The 15,838-nt window shown below is 30.2% G+C and overlaps 2 protein-coding genes across 2 annotated transcripts; both read left to right on the forward strand.

Moving 5' to 3' along the window:
* Nucleotides 1-3,135: 3,135 nt before the first annotated feature.
* Nucleotides 3,136-10,387, forward strand: LOC124931690 (carboxypeptidase SOL1). Its single transcript, XM_047472215.1, has 15 exons — nucleotides 3,136-3,367; nucleotides 3,525-3,576; nucleotides 3,673-3,768; nucleotides 3,909-3,939; nucleotides 4,038-4,094; nucleotides 4,750-4,845; nucleotides 5,138-5,260; nucleotides 6,298-6,402; nucleotides 7,249-7,295; nucleotides 7,540-7,665; nucleotides 7,739-7,841; nucleotides 7,993-8,055; nucleotides 8,805-8,888; nucleotides 9,132-9,195; nucleotides 9,966-10,387. The coding sequence occupies exons 1-15, from the start codon at nucleotides 3,262-3,264 to the stop codon at nucleotides 10,277-10,279; spliced, it is 1,467 nt and encodes a 488-aa protein (XP_047328171.1). The 5' UTR covers nucleotides 3,136-3,261; the 3' UTR covers nucleotides 10,280-10,387.
* A 3,205-nt stretch (nucleotides 10,388-13,592) lies between these two features.
* On the forward strand, nucleotides 13,593-15,538 carry LOC124931569 (60S ribosomal protein L30-like). Its single transcript, XM_047472066.1, has 5 exons — nucleotides 13,593-13,695; nucleotides 13,810-13,915; nucleotides 14,023-14,124; nucleotides 14,766-14,834; nucleotides 15,324-15,538. Exons 1-5 carry the CDS (start codon nucleotides 13,675-13,677, stop codon nucleotides 15,362-15,364), a joined length of 339 nt encoding a protein of 112 aa, XP_047328022.1. The 5' UTR covers nucleotides 13,593-13,674; the 3' UTR covers nucleotides 15,365-15,538.
* Nucleotides 15,539-15,838: the final 300 nt, after the last annotated feature.

A 15,838-nucleotide genomic window follows, 5' to 3' on the forward strand; every position in this document is an offset into this window, starting at 1 on the left:
TCCATTTTCCAACTCCGTATCCAGTCTAAACTTCAACGTCGTGTCATTCCAACATGACAGTATTGGAAATCGACGGTCATTAACTCCTCCCAGTTGAGGGTTGCTCACCCTATACACGTAGCACAACTGAAAACAAACATATGTTAATTAAAACCAATTATTTTTGTAAATAGAGAAATTAATTAGTGATAACTTACAATAAGGAACGTCTGTGGTCCTTGGAAATGTCGTTTTTCATTCTCCTTCACTTTTGCGCATGATTGAACTAATCCTTCAAGTACAAATTTGCACCAATTGAACTTCTTGATATTATGAACATCTGAAATAGATTTCAGAACTCTATACCTGCAAGTGAAAAAAACATATTTGAGGATTAATTAACATGTCATATAAGTTGTCATGCAAATAAAAATAACAGAAATGAGATATACCTGGATAGTTGACCTAGGTGATCACACCAGAGAAAGCAGCTGACAACAAATAATACGAAGTCTATCTTGAAATTGTTGTCAGCAGCTTTGTTCTCAATCATTTTCGTCGGCATAGCAGTCACTAAAGGAGCGCCATTAAAAGGGTTACCCCATCGAGTCCTAAATGCCTTCAACTTGTCATCAGTTTCGTTATTCTGATATTCTACAATGTCCAACTCCCCTCTGGGGAGACCCAATATCATTTCAACATCTTCTTCTTCGATTTTCACTTCCTTGCCATTCTCTAGATTGAAAGAACATTTATCACAGTCAAACTGCCTGACTAGATAACGAGAGATCTCCTTAGGGCATTTTGAAAGCGATAATGAAAGTAGATGGCCAAAGCCTATTGACTTCACAGCCTCCTTTTGATCCTTAGACAGTAGTTGCAGAAGATTGAAAAGCCCAAAAGAAGATGTCCTAGTTAAAAAAAGGTTGGGGGGGGTTGCTGTTCTGGGGGATTTCGGAACTAATTTAAGAGCTTTTGGGAATTTGGGAACTGCTTTGGGAGCTGCTGCTTCTTGGGCATTCCTTTTACGTTTATTTGCCCTACAAAAACAAAAGATAAACATTTAAAAACCATGAAGCAGATAATCAGATAAAGATAAACATTTAAAATCAAATATCTACTCATTTCGGGTCCCGAAACACCATATTTTGGGTCCCGAAACACCATTTCGGGTCCTGAAACACCATTTCCGGTCATGAAACACCCTATTTCGGGTCCTGAAACCACTTATTTCGGGTCCCGAAACCACACTTTCGGGACTCATAACAGTCAAACATAACAAAATCCGATTTTCGGGTCCTGAAACCACCCATTTCGGGTCCCGAAACCACCCATTTCAGGTCCCGAAACCACACTTTCGGGACCCATAACAGCCAAACATATCAAAATCCAATTTTTGGGTCCCGAAACCTCACATTTCGGGTCCTGAAACCACACTTTCAGGTCCCGAAACCACACTTTCGGGTCCCGAAACAACACATTTCGGGTCCCGAAACCACACTTTCGGGACCCTTAATTCAAAAAACATATCAAAATCAAATTTCTAAATTATATAATCATACTTTCGGGTCCCCGAACAACACTTTCAGGACCCATAACAGCCAAACATATCAAAAATCACATAAATCATCACATAGCAGCAAATACACACAAAATAATCAACCATTTCTATCGTTAAAATCATTAGAATCAGCAGAATCATAAAAATCCATAACCCTAACCGCAAAAACCTAAACGGTCTTCAAATCATCAAAATGTTCTAGGATTCTAAAGGAGAAGATGTTATTTACTTTGTCCTTGGAGATTTTGGAGTCTTGCATGGAGATGTACCTGGACCACCAGCCTGAAAAAGAGAAATGATATTCTCAACGACGACGAATGTAGACAGTGAAGTGAACATACCCGAAGGAGAAGACCTACCATTTTCGATCGAAAGAAAGAAGATGAATAAAGTTGAAGAAGTCGGGGATGCCGCCGAAGAGAAAAAACGTCAGAGAAAAATCGCCTGAGAAAAATCGCCGAAAGTGGTAAATGAAAAGAAGAAGGAGAGGAAAGAAGAAAGAGGGGGAAACTGAAACGTTTTTTTTTTTTTTTTTTTGGCTTTTTCTCTCTCCTAGCTAGCAAGACCATGTAGATTCGTGGCCTTGCTTTCGCTATATATTCGTTGAGAATATCATTTTCCTTATTTACTATGGATAAATTTACGCCTTGTTCTATTGTGATATATATTTTTTAAAATTAAGAAAGAAAAATGAAATGATGGGTGGTGATTTTAATGAGGTAATGATTATTTTTGATAAAAAAAACTTAAAGGGTATTGGTATATATAAATAAAATAAAAAATAATAATTTAAATTAGAAGGTATTTTAGTATTTTGATCAATGAAATGAGTGAGGTGATCGGTGATAAATGATTGATTGAAAAATTAATTTTTGTAAAGATTAAAATAAAAACCTTTACCGAACAAGGCCTTAGTTCGGAATTGCATCTAAAAATAATAATTAGATAGTAAATATTACCAAATAACATCATAAAATCAAAATAAATAACTAATGATTTAAATATCAAATTGTATAAATAATTTATAAAAATAAAATTCCCAAATCATGCAGTTTTTTTTTTTTGAGTTACTTAAAAAACGAACTCAATTAAGGTTCTAATTAATGAGAGATGAAATAGAACCAATTAAACTATGTTATAAGAATCTATATCAAAATAACAGTTAAAATTATCTTTAATCGAGAGTTAATAATTAACCTAAAATAAGTATTACTAAATAAAAATGAATAATATATATAGAGAATTAAAACAGTGTGAAAGTATAAATTATGGGAGATACTTGTAGGAGGTTTTAATATAAAAGATCCACACAAAATTTAATAATTTCGTCAATTTGATGTTAAAAAATGGACAAATACGAACTCAAAAAATAATTATCAACACAATCAAAATCATAAGAACTAAACAACATAGTAACAACTGATAGTATTAATCGGATTCGAATTCAGATTGTCGAACCAAATAAATCACAAGAATACGATAAAAAAAAAATAATAATTACCAAATAAACAAATAAGTATGAGACTTTTCCATTTCTTATAAATTTTGTTTATTAGATCGATAAAAATTCTGAAAATCACTCTGCTTCGTGGCTTGTCGACATGTGAATGATTCGATGACAATCCAGTTGAAACCTGACCTTCATCGTTCTTCTTACCGGAGAGATTTGAGTAGAATTCCATTTTCGTCAATGATAGATTGATCCCCAACGGGAAATCAGCATGAAACTCGTCTTCTCTCTGTTATTCTTATTACTATTATCATTACTTTCCTCCTCCTTCCACTCCGCTGTCGCCCGTGGCGGCGAACGTAGCTTCAATTCCTCAGGTATACATACTTGCTTCTCTCTGCTGGCCCGTTTTTATTCATAGACAACTCAGGTCGAGTTCCGATCTCTTTGCTAGCACAAGTAGATCGAGAAAAACATTTGGATCTTGAATGCTTAGTTTCTGTTTGTTTGAATATTCTCTTTTATATCTTTTAGGATCCTTCAGATTATCGAGGCGCCTGTCTGCAGAAAGCTATATTGATAAACTGTATAATTCTCTCCTAGAATCAAATGCTGTTTGATTTTGTTATTACTAAATTACCATGGAATTCATAATAATCAAGTTAATTTTGTAATGCTTCAGTAATAGGCTTGCTGATGGGTATATGAGTAACTCTGAACTTGAAGAGGCTTTTAGTGCCTTTGCTCATAGATGCTCTAACATATCTAGGATATACAGGTGATTACTGAAATTTTCTTTCTCACAAAATATTCTTCAAGTCTTCAACTTAGTCATAAATCAGAATCATTATAAAGCAATGTCGTTATTCTGAATTATCCTTCTTCTCTCATCGAGGGGTTCTTGGAATTCATTATCAGTATTGGAGAGAGTGTTAATGGGCTTCCTCTGGTAAACATTTGCTTATAGCTATCAAATAAGTCATGCAGTTTTTTATCTTCTATGTTTGATATAACATCTGATTTAGTACTCTTCTTGGTTAACGATAGTGGGTCGTGGAAATTTCAGACAAACCCGGGGTGGAAGAGGCTGAACCTGCTTTTAAGGTAAAGGATTTTCTAGGTTATAAATGACATCCGATCTTATTTTAGATCCAAGTGGCATCTGAAATGAAATCCATCTGAGAATATCAGATAATCTTCTTTAGGCTACTATTAAGCTGTTTCAGGATAGCCTTAAATTAATTTTTACAGTTTTTCTATTTGTGATATCTATTCACTAAACCTAGCTCAATTATAGAATAATACTTTGAACTGAATGATGGAAAACAGAATATGAGAGGGAGAGAGGATATATTTTAATTGTGGCAGCGCCTACAATTGAAGAACAGGATTAGACGAGGATAGAATAGATCATATAGATGAGATTGAATGATAAGAGATGGGAAAGAGATTGAACCTTGAGAGTGGAACAAACTTTTTCATCCAAGTCTCATAACCACTTTCCCGCCCTTGTCCTCCTTTATTCGTTCTCCTTAACTGCCTACTCAACCACTTATTAATTAATAGCTTCTCTTATTTATTATTCCCATGTTAGTAACCCTAATCCTTGCTATTCTCTTGTAACATATACATGATCTGATAATGTACTACACTGTTATATGAGATATTCAGTTATCTAGAAACATTCATGGAGTTACAGATATGACTATTACTTTGTGAGACACTAGCAGATAACAAGTTTTTAAATTCTTTTTTGCAGTTTGTGGGAAATGTTCATGGAGACGAACCTGTAGGTCGCGAGCTTATGTTACTTCTTGCAAATTGGTTATGTGATAACTATCATATAGATCCTTTGGTAATTCACTAACTCTATTTGCTTTATGTTGATCTCTAGCCTTACAACGCTAGTAAAAGAAAATCATATAACCTTCAGATTCTGAGATATGTTAATGCAGCTTGCATGATACATACACACTCTTACTTCTACTTTCTTAATGATATAATGATATAATGATAATACTTTCTATCAGTCTTTCTGCATATTCTACGTAATTTCCATGAATACATTTATGTTACCGCTTCTCGAACTCTGTGATTCAGCATCTGAAACTTGCACTTATGCTGCATACTGTTATCTTTTTCTCCAGGCAACTTTGATAATTGACAATGTTCACTTGCATATACTTCCATCCATGAATCCTGATGGATTTGAACTAAGGAGGCGTGGTAATGCGAACAACATTGATCTAAATCGTGATTTTCCAGACCAGGTATTTCATTGTTGCCTCACTTTATTTGTGAAACAATATCAGCCTTGCATGCAAATGAAATGTTAATATGATCCTTAATAATATGCTTCATTTTCCCCCCTTAAATGACTTTCTTTAGATAGAAATGTTTTGAATATGGGTATATTTTTTTATTGAAAAATGTATTCATCATTTCAGTTCTTAAATGAAGACTTCTTGTTTGTAATTTTCTTATACTTTCATTTTTCCTTTTTTTCTTGGATCTGTTTTAAGTAATTAATTTAAGGTTAAAAATATATCGTCGCTAACCCACCAGGGTAGTTCAAATTGAAAGTCTTTACCTTAGAGGATAAGGTCTCAGGTCGCTCGTTTTATGCAGAGATTTTAGATTTTTTGGGGTTTTAAAAAAAAACTCTTGTATCAAGTCACTATCATTCTAACCATCAAATCACTTAATTAATCACTTAAAATATCCTTACTTTACTTTTATTAAATTTAAAGTTATATACAAAAGGACATTAGTAATTATCCTAAAAATCCCAAATACCCAATTTTTTTATCTAAAAAATTTTGGTTTTCAAAAAAATCATAAAATCCTGAAAACCCAATATCAAACAAGCTCTATGAATGCCTCTATTTAATTGGGGAGTCATGGCTGTTGGGGATCGTGCTAGCCTCCTCAAGGGAATAGCACATAAGCTAGCTATTTAACCTAATATCTTAGAGAAATTTATGTGAAACCACAAAAGTAAAATACACTCAAAGTATGTGTGAATTATTACATTTATGATAATATTGCATCATGCTTTGTCTATCCATTTTTTGATAAGACATACAAAGCTCTGAGATCTGTTCTCTTAGATTAGATTCATTTGATGTCTATTTAGTTCTTTATGTGTACTGTGTACATGACACAGTTCTTAGTCCACATGCGGTCATTTTATTGAATTGGGTTTATTGATCATTTCTGGCATTTCGTTCATAAGCATTCAAGCTTCTTTGAATTGGTCTTATTTTGATTTCGGTTTTTTCTCACTTTTCTTCTTTGTTTGGCCTAGTTATTTCCTATAAATGATGATGTGGATGCAAGGCAACCGGAAACACAAGCTATTATGAGGTGGTTAAAGGATATACAATTTACAGCATCTGCCAGTTTGCATGGGGTAATACTTCTAATATTTTTTTTATCACTTTTTTTGTCTATCAGACTTAGGAAACACATCGATGACCTCATCCTCTTATCATTCTAGTCTTAAAAAGTTCAACAATCTTAAAATTTCACCAAAACTAGAACATTGAGTTCACTTATTCAATAATCTTGACTATCTTGATGCCTTTCAGTTTTTAAATTATATTTGCATATAAATTTCCAAATTATATTGTGACATAAGAAAATGTAGTATCAGTTCAAGAGATCCCTCAAATAGTTAGATCTGGAAAGGATAAGTTGTGTGCAGTGTTCTGGCATAATATGGACCAATGACTATCCATTCATGAAATGGCCACTCTAAGAATGACTTTCAACTCACTAACATTTTTTTTTCTAAGGATTTGTTCATTGGTAACATTACACATTTTCGTTTGAGGATATGATGCATCAAACAGTTTGTAGAACTACTTTTTGTTTTTTTGAAAAATGAAAACTTTTCATTAAGAAAAATGCAAGTTGCGTCCAAATGTTACAGAAAATTACACATTTTGTAGAACGACTTTTTTCTTCATCTATTATACAATTTTTCTTAAATTGAGTTTGATATATGGTTTCCTAGAGTTCTGTTTGGTTCCAAGTGATACTGATTTTTAATTGTTTACTTTTTGTCTCGTAATAGTTGCTTGTGCATCAAAAGACTGAAAATTAAACGTAGGTCTTCTTAGAATACTCATGAATAGACCTAAAAAGAAGGAAATTCCATCTTAGAATTCTGTGAATAAACATCATAAAAGACCATTTACTTGGAATGCTCACCAATGAACATCATAAAGAGAAGTTTCTACCTTCTTGTTCATAGGGCGCACTGGTTGCAAATTACCCATGGGATGGAACGCCAGATAAAAGGTAATTTTCAGTGGTAGTATATATAGTTTTATCTTAAAATCTAATTTTCACAAATTTGTATATCATGTGCTGTCTGATTTTGGTTACTTCATAAGCATGTTCATTACCAGTATATAGTCCTTTATAATCCACTTATTTTTTATCTGGATCTGTTCTGCAAACTTCTTTATTATCTTTTTAAATATTCTCATATATACCTTACAATGATTATTTAACATTGACCTCAAATAATTTTTTTTGTCAGGAAGAGTTACTATGGCTGTCCTGATGATGAAACATTTAGGTTCTTGGCAAGTGTTTATAGTCGTTCTCACTATAACATGTCTCGAAGCACAGAATTTGTGGGAGGAATTACAAATGGAGCATTTTGGTATTCAGAATTACTATAACATCTGTCTTGATTGAAAATCTACTAAGTTTCTTATTAGGATTCCTTGATATAGGTATCCTGTATATGGCGGAATGCAAGATTGGAACTATATTCATGCTGGTTGTTTTGAATTGACTTTGGAGATCAGTGATGATAAGTGGCCTCCTTCCAATGAGGTGTAAAGTGGCAGCTCAATGTACTCGTTCAGTTTATTTGACAACGTTAATAACCAGATGGATATTTCTTGTTGATATAACTGCAGTATATTTCATTAGTTTATTAACCTACATGTATCATCTTTTCTAAAGAGATTTTGATGTTATGCAGCTTCATACTTTGTGGGAATACAACAAAATGAGTATGCTAAATATTGTGGCAAGCATGGTGAAGGTAAGTAGTAGTGGACTATTATGTACATACATCATGTTCAATTATGAGTCTTCACTTTCTGTATTGAAATTTGTTCAAGCATCATTTATGAATCAATTGCCTTAGTGTTTGTTTGATATAGATTTTTTGGAAAAAAAAAATCTTGTTTGATGTAGAAGTAGACTATTTGGGTCAAATGACCAAAATATACTTAGTATTCAATATATTAAAATGTTATAAAGAAACAAATAAGGGTATTTTGGTACTTTAGTTGATGGTTTGATGAAAGAAGTGATTGCTGATGAGATGTTGATTTATTTGGATATAATCCAATTATCCAAATAATCCACATCAAACAATCCTTAATCATGTTCATGTGATTTCCAGAGTCTATGAAGTGGCAATCATGGTTAAATGTAAGGGTCATGTTGCCTTTGTACACTGGCTATATAATAGCTAAATCATATTAGGAATTTGAATTCATTTATGAATATGAATTTGAATTCATTACCCCCGTGATAAAATAAAACACAAGCTGGTAATTAGCTTATTAATCACTAGAAAGTCTGTCTTTCTTCCTGTAATTTGGTTGATTTCCAAATTTAATAATTGACAATATTTGTTTTAGGTGAAATATGATTTTGAGTGATTCAAACATGTATTATGCCTAACTTAGATAACATCTTCGCAATTGTCTTTCATGTTCTCAACCAAAGAGATGTGCTACTACTAATTCATTTAACTTGTTTATTGAATTTATAATTTCATAGACAGGAGTTCATGGAAGGATCTTTTCTGCAGATTGTGGGAAACCATTACCTGCCTCTGTGATAATCAAGGGAATAAACTATTCTGTAAGGATCAGTTATTGACTTCCTTTCTATGTTTCTCAAGAAATTTTAAATTGAAAAATTACAGGTTTTCTTTAAATGCTAAATTTCTTTTATAGATATTATGGGTATATTTCTTAATATTGTTTTTCCATTTTGTCATACTTTAAGATAGTCAAAAAAAATATTAAGAGCATCTCAATTTAATGTCATTTTCTGTCATTGGTTTCGTCAAGCATACCTAATATTGAATTATTGAATTGACAGATTCAAGCCACTGAATCTTTCGCTAATTACCATCGCCTGCTTGCACCGGATAACAAATATGAAGGTACTATTCTTTTGTCCAAGAATTTTATGTCTTTTGCAGCTGAAATCGCCTCCTTTGCCATGATTTTCTCATGCTTTATTTTTTTTAATTGAAAAATGAAATCTATGTGGCAACCTTTTAGTGCCTAAATGTTCCTTTAGCTAGTTTATCTTAGGATTTTATTTGCTTTTAGTCTAGGGATTTATCTACATCCTCGTTACATCTTAGGATATGAAAGAAAGGGGAAAATGTGCATGCCTCGACATCACGCTATTTAACCTTCAAGGATAGAGATTGAGTGTATTTAGAAACTGGTATTTATCACGATCTCAATTGTTTGAAATTGAAAGTGATTAATTTTGTTTTGTATAAGCTTTTTTTAGATCATGATCCATTTATAGTGTATTTTTTTTACTTCATTTGGTTTATAATTTTTTTTCTCTCAATTATGATGAGATTATTTTTTAATCATGATACAAGTTATTTTATAGTGTACTTTTTTTTTTTGGCAAACATGGCAAATGCAGGGATCATGGTTAATGTGAAATTATTTCATAACAAAACAGCTCAATTTATTGTACTCAACACAAAATCATTTCCAATCTAATCACACAAAAAACTTCAATGTAAAGTACTGATCCGAAAAAGTCTGAACCAACTTCAAAGCTCTCGTCCCTAAACCTATTAGTCCTCCTCCAATATGTTTAACTAAAGTCCTTGTATTCATCGCGAAGATTAATTCTAGATTAGCTCTTAAGAAAACCAAAATATATTTGATGTTGTTCTTGCAGTGGTGGCTGAAATGCCTGGTTACAAATCAAAGAGCACACACATTATATTGGGAGAAGATGCCACTACAGTCGATTTCATCCTTGAACCAGATTTATCTTCGAAAAGCAAAATTTCGAGAAGAGGGTGCGACTTTAGATATGATACAGAAAGGAAGTTGAAGATGGTCCAGATTCTTCCAGGACCTAAGTTAGAACTATATCTTATTTTCACTTTGATTATAATGTTCCTTTTCTTTCTATTCAAGAGAAGAGTGATTGTTAACTATTTGAACCATAGACGAAACACTACACCTAAGAGGTCCATCGTTGTTTGAGGATTTTTTTTTTCTTTCATTTCTTATATTGCTCCTTTATTTATTTTTAGTGTATTAATATAATCGAATGTAACAAATTTATAGGATCTTACGTTATTTGATACCCTTATTCGATAACCTTTCATTATAGTTTTGGCGTTGTATTTGCTTCCACATATTTTGCAACTATATGACAATTTTTCTTCTGACTTTGGAATAATTTACAACCATATATCTATATGGTTTGCACTTAATTTTTGTTTAGAATTGAAAAAATAATTTGATGCTTAAAGAAGAAAACTTTCTAATAACTTTTATAGCAACAAATTTTCAATTTCTTTTGATAATTTCTAATAATTTGATGATAATGTTATTTAGGAACTATTTTTTTTTTTCAATACTAGATATGGCTGATCAAATGAATAAAATAAATATGTTTTATCTAGGGCTTCAAACGAGTTAGGCCAGTTTGAGTCGAGCTCGACTCGATTAAGTATTTTTGAACTCGACTCGAAAAACTTGAACTAAAAGTAAATTTTTAAATATTTGCAAAAACAATATTTATATTAAATTTAGGTTTAAATATTAAAATAAATAAATAAAATATATTATTTATTAAGGTTTAAAAAAGTCGACAATGGTAAGTCATCTAACGAGTATTATATGTGAGCTCGAACTCGACTCTATTATAAAACGAATCAGTTTGAACTTTACTCGAATTTGGTTAAAGTCAAACTCAATTTGAGCTTTTACGCATGACTAGCAAGAAACTTAATTCATTTGCTGCTATAATTCAAACATTATATATTGAGACCATTATACTAATTGGATTAGATTGACTATGCAATAAAAAAATTCAATTGAATAATTTTTTTATATATAATTACTTAATATGTTTAGTTTTTTATTTCCTTTTTGTTTTTTCTGATTAATATTTAATATATTCACATCATTTTTTTTTCTAAATAAACCATTTAACTAAAAAAAAAGGAAAATTTAATATATATATATATATATATAAATATATTTTTAATAATACATTTTTGTTATAATAACTTTTTATTTATTTATAATAATTATAAGATAATGGACTCAATAAATCTATTTTTTTTTATATAAATTCAATAATAACTTTAAATTTATTTTAAAATGTCCTATAACTTGTTAATATAATTAATGAAATATATTTTTAATTCAAAATCTTTAAACTAAAACAATTTGTATGGAACAAACTAAAAAATTAAAAAATATATTTTTGTTTATATAATTTAGATAATCTTAATCCAATTAACTTAATAAACTAGGTCATTAATTTGCATGGAACAAAGTTTGCAAGTTTCTTTCTTGAATACTCATCTTTCAACTCATGTAAAGTTTCCATGAACATATAATTTACACGACCATTAATATTATTAAGTTATTCTTCTTCTTCTTCCTTGCTTCAAATTAACTCCATTGATCTTCTTCTTCCTTGCTTGAAACGAACGCCATTAATCTTGTGTTTGATGGTAGCTAGCTAGATTAATAATAATTATAGGCGTCTTCGACCTGAACCTTGAACTGATCCCGTAGGCCTGTAATTAAAGGCTCGGTTTAATGTGGACAAGAGTGATCTGGCTATCATGCACCAAGAGGAAAACATTGCGCACATCCCCACCGCGCAACCTATCGCTGCAACTTCCGTTGAAACCTTCGATCTGTCTCCAGTACTCATCTCTCATCAATTAACTATAATTACATCGATCGGCTCCATCTGATCAAAAAATCTATTTTTTAACTTTTTATTTTTATTTTTTTTTTAAATTAAGATTCAACGTGACCGTAAGCCAAGGCGGAGAAGGCGGCGTCGGTTAAGCCAGAGGAAGCGGTCATAGATAACTTTCCGGCCAGACGTCGGTGAACTGAACCGGCCCCCCACCTTCTCTGAAATGGATACCTTTAGACCGGTCGTGCTGACGTGGTTGCCACGTGGGAGTAAGAGGTTTGTCCACGTGTCTATCCACAAGACCAACAACACTTTTTCTTAAGTTGTTAAAACTTCAGACGAAATATAAATTATATGGAGTTATAAGTTGTAAGAGAAGTTGTATATTGTACATTAATGTTTGTTTAATTATCAGAAAATATACTATATAGTATTCGAATATGAATTTAAAATAATTTTTATTTAATAAATATTTACTTATTATTTTAAATTATTATACTATTATTATTTAATAATATTATAATTATTATATTTAATAACTAATGTAATTTTAATTCAAATATAAAAATTAATTATAATATATATTGTAAACTATATTATTTAATTGAAATATTATTGATAATTATAATAAAATAAATATAAAATAAAACAATGTATATAATAAATAATATTATTTATAATTTAATTAAAATATTATAAATTATAATAATAATTAATAAAATTATTATTATAATATATATATATTTTTAATTATAATATTGGAATATTTTAAAAAATAAATATAATATATAATAATATTATTAAATAAAACATATTTAATATATTATATAATAATAAGTTGTATATAATATTAATTAAGGTTACGTTTTTTAATATTTTAGTTTATGGTACGAATTATATAAGGTATAAGTGGTATAAAAAAATAAATTGTAAGTAGATATAAATAGTATAAATTATTATAATTATAGGTAATATAAGTTATTATTATTTGATTTGAAATTTAAAAAATGATATAAGTTATTTATAATTTTATATTTAGTATATAGTATATACAAATGTAGTTAAAAATAGATGAGATATATAAAATAATTAATTATTATATTATTTGACTTTTGAAATATATTAAATTTGTATTAATATTATTATTATTATATTTGTAAGAATATTGATATAAAAAACAGAAAAAAAAAAAAATTAAGGTAAAAAATGTGATAGCATTTTTAATGCCAAACATACCTAAAATATTTTTAATTTTATTTTAAATCGTTTTATATATATATATAGACGGATCTACTCCTAATCCGATTCAATTATCCATTTACTTTCATATATATATATTTAAATTAACCACAACTCTCTCAAAACCTGACAATCTAGAAACTTTAAAAATTAAGTATCATTATATATATAATTATATATTAATAAATTATTATTATTTTCTAAACAATTTTTATTATTATTAATGGCAAAATTATCCAGGGATTTAGGATTTAGCCTTGTTTGGGATGGGCCTGAATTAAATATATTGATTGGGCCAAAAGAACAAATATTAATCTTTCCTGGGCTCAAACTACTCATATCTCCTTTAAATCTATTAAAATTGAAAACCCTAGGTTTACCATTAAATATTACCTTCTATCTAATCTGGTTGGGCGCCGGAAGAACAATCCGAATCCCTTGCTTCGATTTGAGTTCCACTGCGAAGGCGAAAATGGTGGCCGCAAAGAAGACGGTATTCTATATTTTTCTTACTCGATAGTTATATCTATAGATTCATGTATTATGTTTGATCTCTTTCATTCATCAAATCGGCGCTAATGATTTTGCTGCTATATTTGTTTCACAGAAGAAGACTCATGAGAGCATTAACAACAGACTTGCTCTTGTGATGAAGAGCGGAAAGTACACGCTTGGATACAAGACCGTTCTCAAAACACTCAGAAACTCCAAAGGTGAGAAGATGATTAACTTACCTTTCTTTCAGTTCTGCTGATTTGTGAACTTACGAAATTAATTCGTTTGGTATGTGTGATCTGATATATTTGTTTATTGTTAACAGGTAAGCTGATAATTATTTCAAACAATTGTCCACCGTTGAGGAAGTCTGAGATTGAGTACTATGCCATGCTTTCCAAGGTCGGCGTTCACCATTTCAATGGAAGTAAGTGTTGTTTCTCACCAACATTTGCATCTCTCAATTGCTATAAGAATGTTGATACAGTTCCTTTATTTGTTTTTTTATGATTGTGAACTGCTGCTTCACCAATTTTTAGAATCTTATTAGTGGAAATATGATATTGATTTTACCATTTGAAAAAGTCTTAGTTTTATGCTATGAAGGAAATTGGATTGTTTTCTTTTACATTCTTTACCTTATTTCCTTTCATGTGATTGCAACTTGTATCTTTTTCACTATTGTTGTTTATCCCCTTCTTCCATTGCAAATGTGTATATTGGGACAGATGTGTGGATTCATATTATCTATCTTGGCAATATTTATCCTGGATCATGTCTATGCTCTGTCCAATATCATTTCTTTTTAAAGTTGGGTTTGTAAGAATAATGTTATTTGGAAGAACACTATAGACAATGATAAAGTAAAATAACATTGAGATAATCTTCAATTACAGATATGAAACTTTCTTTCTCTAATTCTTATGATTCAACTTCAAACCTTTTGTTCTTAATTTAGACTTGTTTACACTCATACCTATATGTGTTAATCTTACTTCAAAATTTTCCTTCAAAGCGAGATGTTTGTTGCAAAAATTTGTTTCTCTAATATTGTTTTGGTGTGGGCAGACAATGTTGACCTAGGAACAGCATGTGGGAAGTACTTCCGGGTTTCTTGCCTAAGCATTGTTGATCCTGGTATGTTATTTATTAAGTTTTCTATATTCCTCAACTTTCTGTCTGCCTGTCTGTCTAGCATTTGGTTTATATTCTGATTTTGATATATAGGTCCATTTTGAAACACTTTTTCATCCATCTTTATATGAAAAAATCAATAATTATTTTTAATGTGTCTACTTTGGCCTTGTTCAAGATTAGGTTACTAAAATAATCATGTCCCTTTTAGGTTATGCAAAAGTTAGTTTTTGTGTAAAAAGACTTTAAAAAGTATAAATATACAATTCCAAAAACCCAAAATCCTAATCAAACTTCTTGATGAAGTGTATATGATATGTGGGTCATTTGAGATTATTTTCAAATAACCCAAATTGAACAAGGCCTGTTTTAGATCCAAATAAGACAGTTGATTGAAAAAATATTGTTTATAAAGAAAATGAACTGTTTTTCATCTAGAATTTGATATATATCCATATTTAATACTAAATTGATGTTATAACACTATTGCAGGTGATTCGGATATCATTAAGACCCTTCCTGGGAATCAGTAGGAGTTTTGATTGGTTTTGATATCAATCATCACATGCTCTCTATTTGTTGAAGTGAGAAATCTAGTTCTTTTTCTAGGACCTAATCTTTTATGTATTGTTTTACTCTTTTTGAAAATATTGTTTTTCAAATATGGTATTTTTCCAAACTTATTATCTTATCGGATTTTGGTTTGAGATGTCTTTGAGCTTATATTATTCATTTTCAAGTTTTGTCATTTTATTCAATTATAAAAAAAAATTAAATGATTACTCTATAAACAGTAGTGTGTTTAATCCTTTTAAAATACATGTTTGATTTCTCTTAAATATTTATTTTCTTAATCTCCCAATAAAATGTATTATATTACATTTTTAACTACTGAATTCTACTCGCATCAGTCATAAGATTGTTTACTTTATACCTATTGTTTGTAAACATTACAAATAAATTAATCATCTGCAATTAAAATTTGTTTTTAACTATTAATCTTACAT

The sequence above is a fragment of the Impatiens glandulifera genome, chromosome 3, assembly GCF_907164915.1.
Source record: "Impatiens glandulifera chromosome 3, dImpGla2.1, whole genome shotgun sequence".
NCBI lineage: Eukaryota > Viridiplantae > Streptophyta > Magnoliopsida > Ericales > Balsaminaceae > Impatiens > Impatiens glandulifera.

Bases quoted from the DNA above. Each gene is read 5' to 3' on its own strand.
- LOC124931690 (XM_047472215.1), top strand. From the start codon at position 3,262: ATGAAACTCGTCTTCTCTCTGTTATTCTTATTACTATTATCATTACTT. The intron at 4,846-5,137 runs GTAATTCACTAA...CTTTTTCTCCAG, and splicing joins ACTATCATATAGATCCTTTG to GCAACTTTGATAATTGACAA. The intron at 9,196-9,965 runs GTACTATTCTTT...TTGTTCTTGCAG, and splicing joins ACCGGATAACAAATATGAAG to TGGTGGCTGAAATGCCTGGT.
- LOC124931569 (XM_047472066.1), top strand. From the start codon at position 13,675: ATGGTGGCCGCAAAGAAGACG. The intron at 13,696-13,809 runs GTATTCTATATT...TTTGTTTCACAG, and splicing joins TGGTGGCCGCAAAGAAGACG to AAGAAGACTCATGAGAGCAT. The intron at 13,916-14,022 runs GTGAGAAGATGA...TATTGTTAACAG, and splicing joins AACACTCAGAAACTCCAAAG to GTAAGCTGATAATTATTTCA.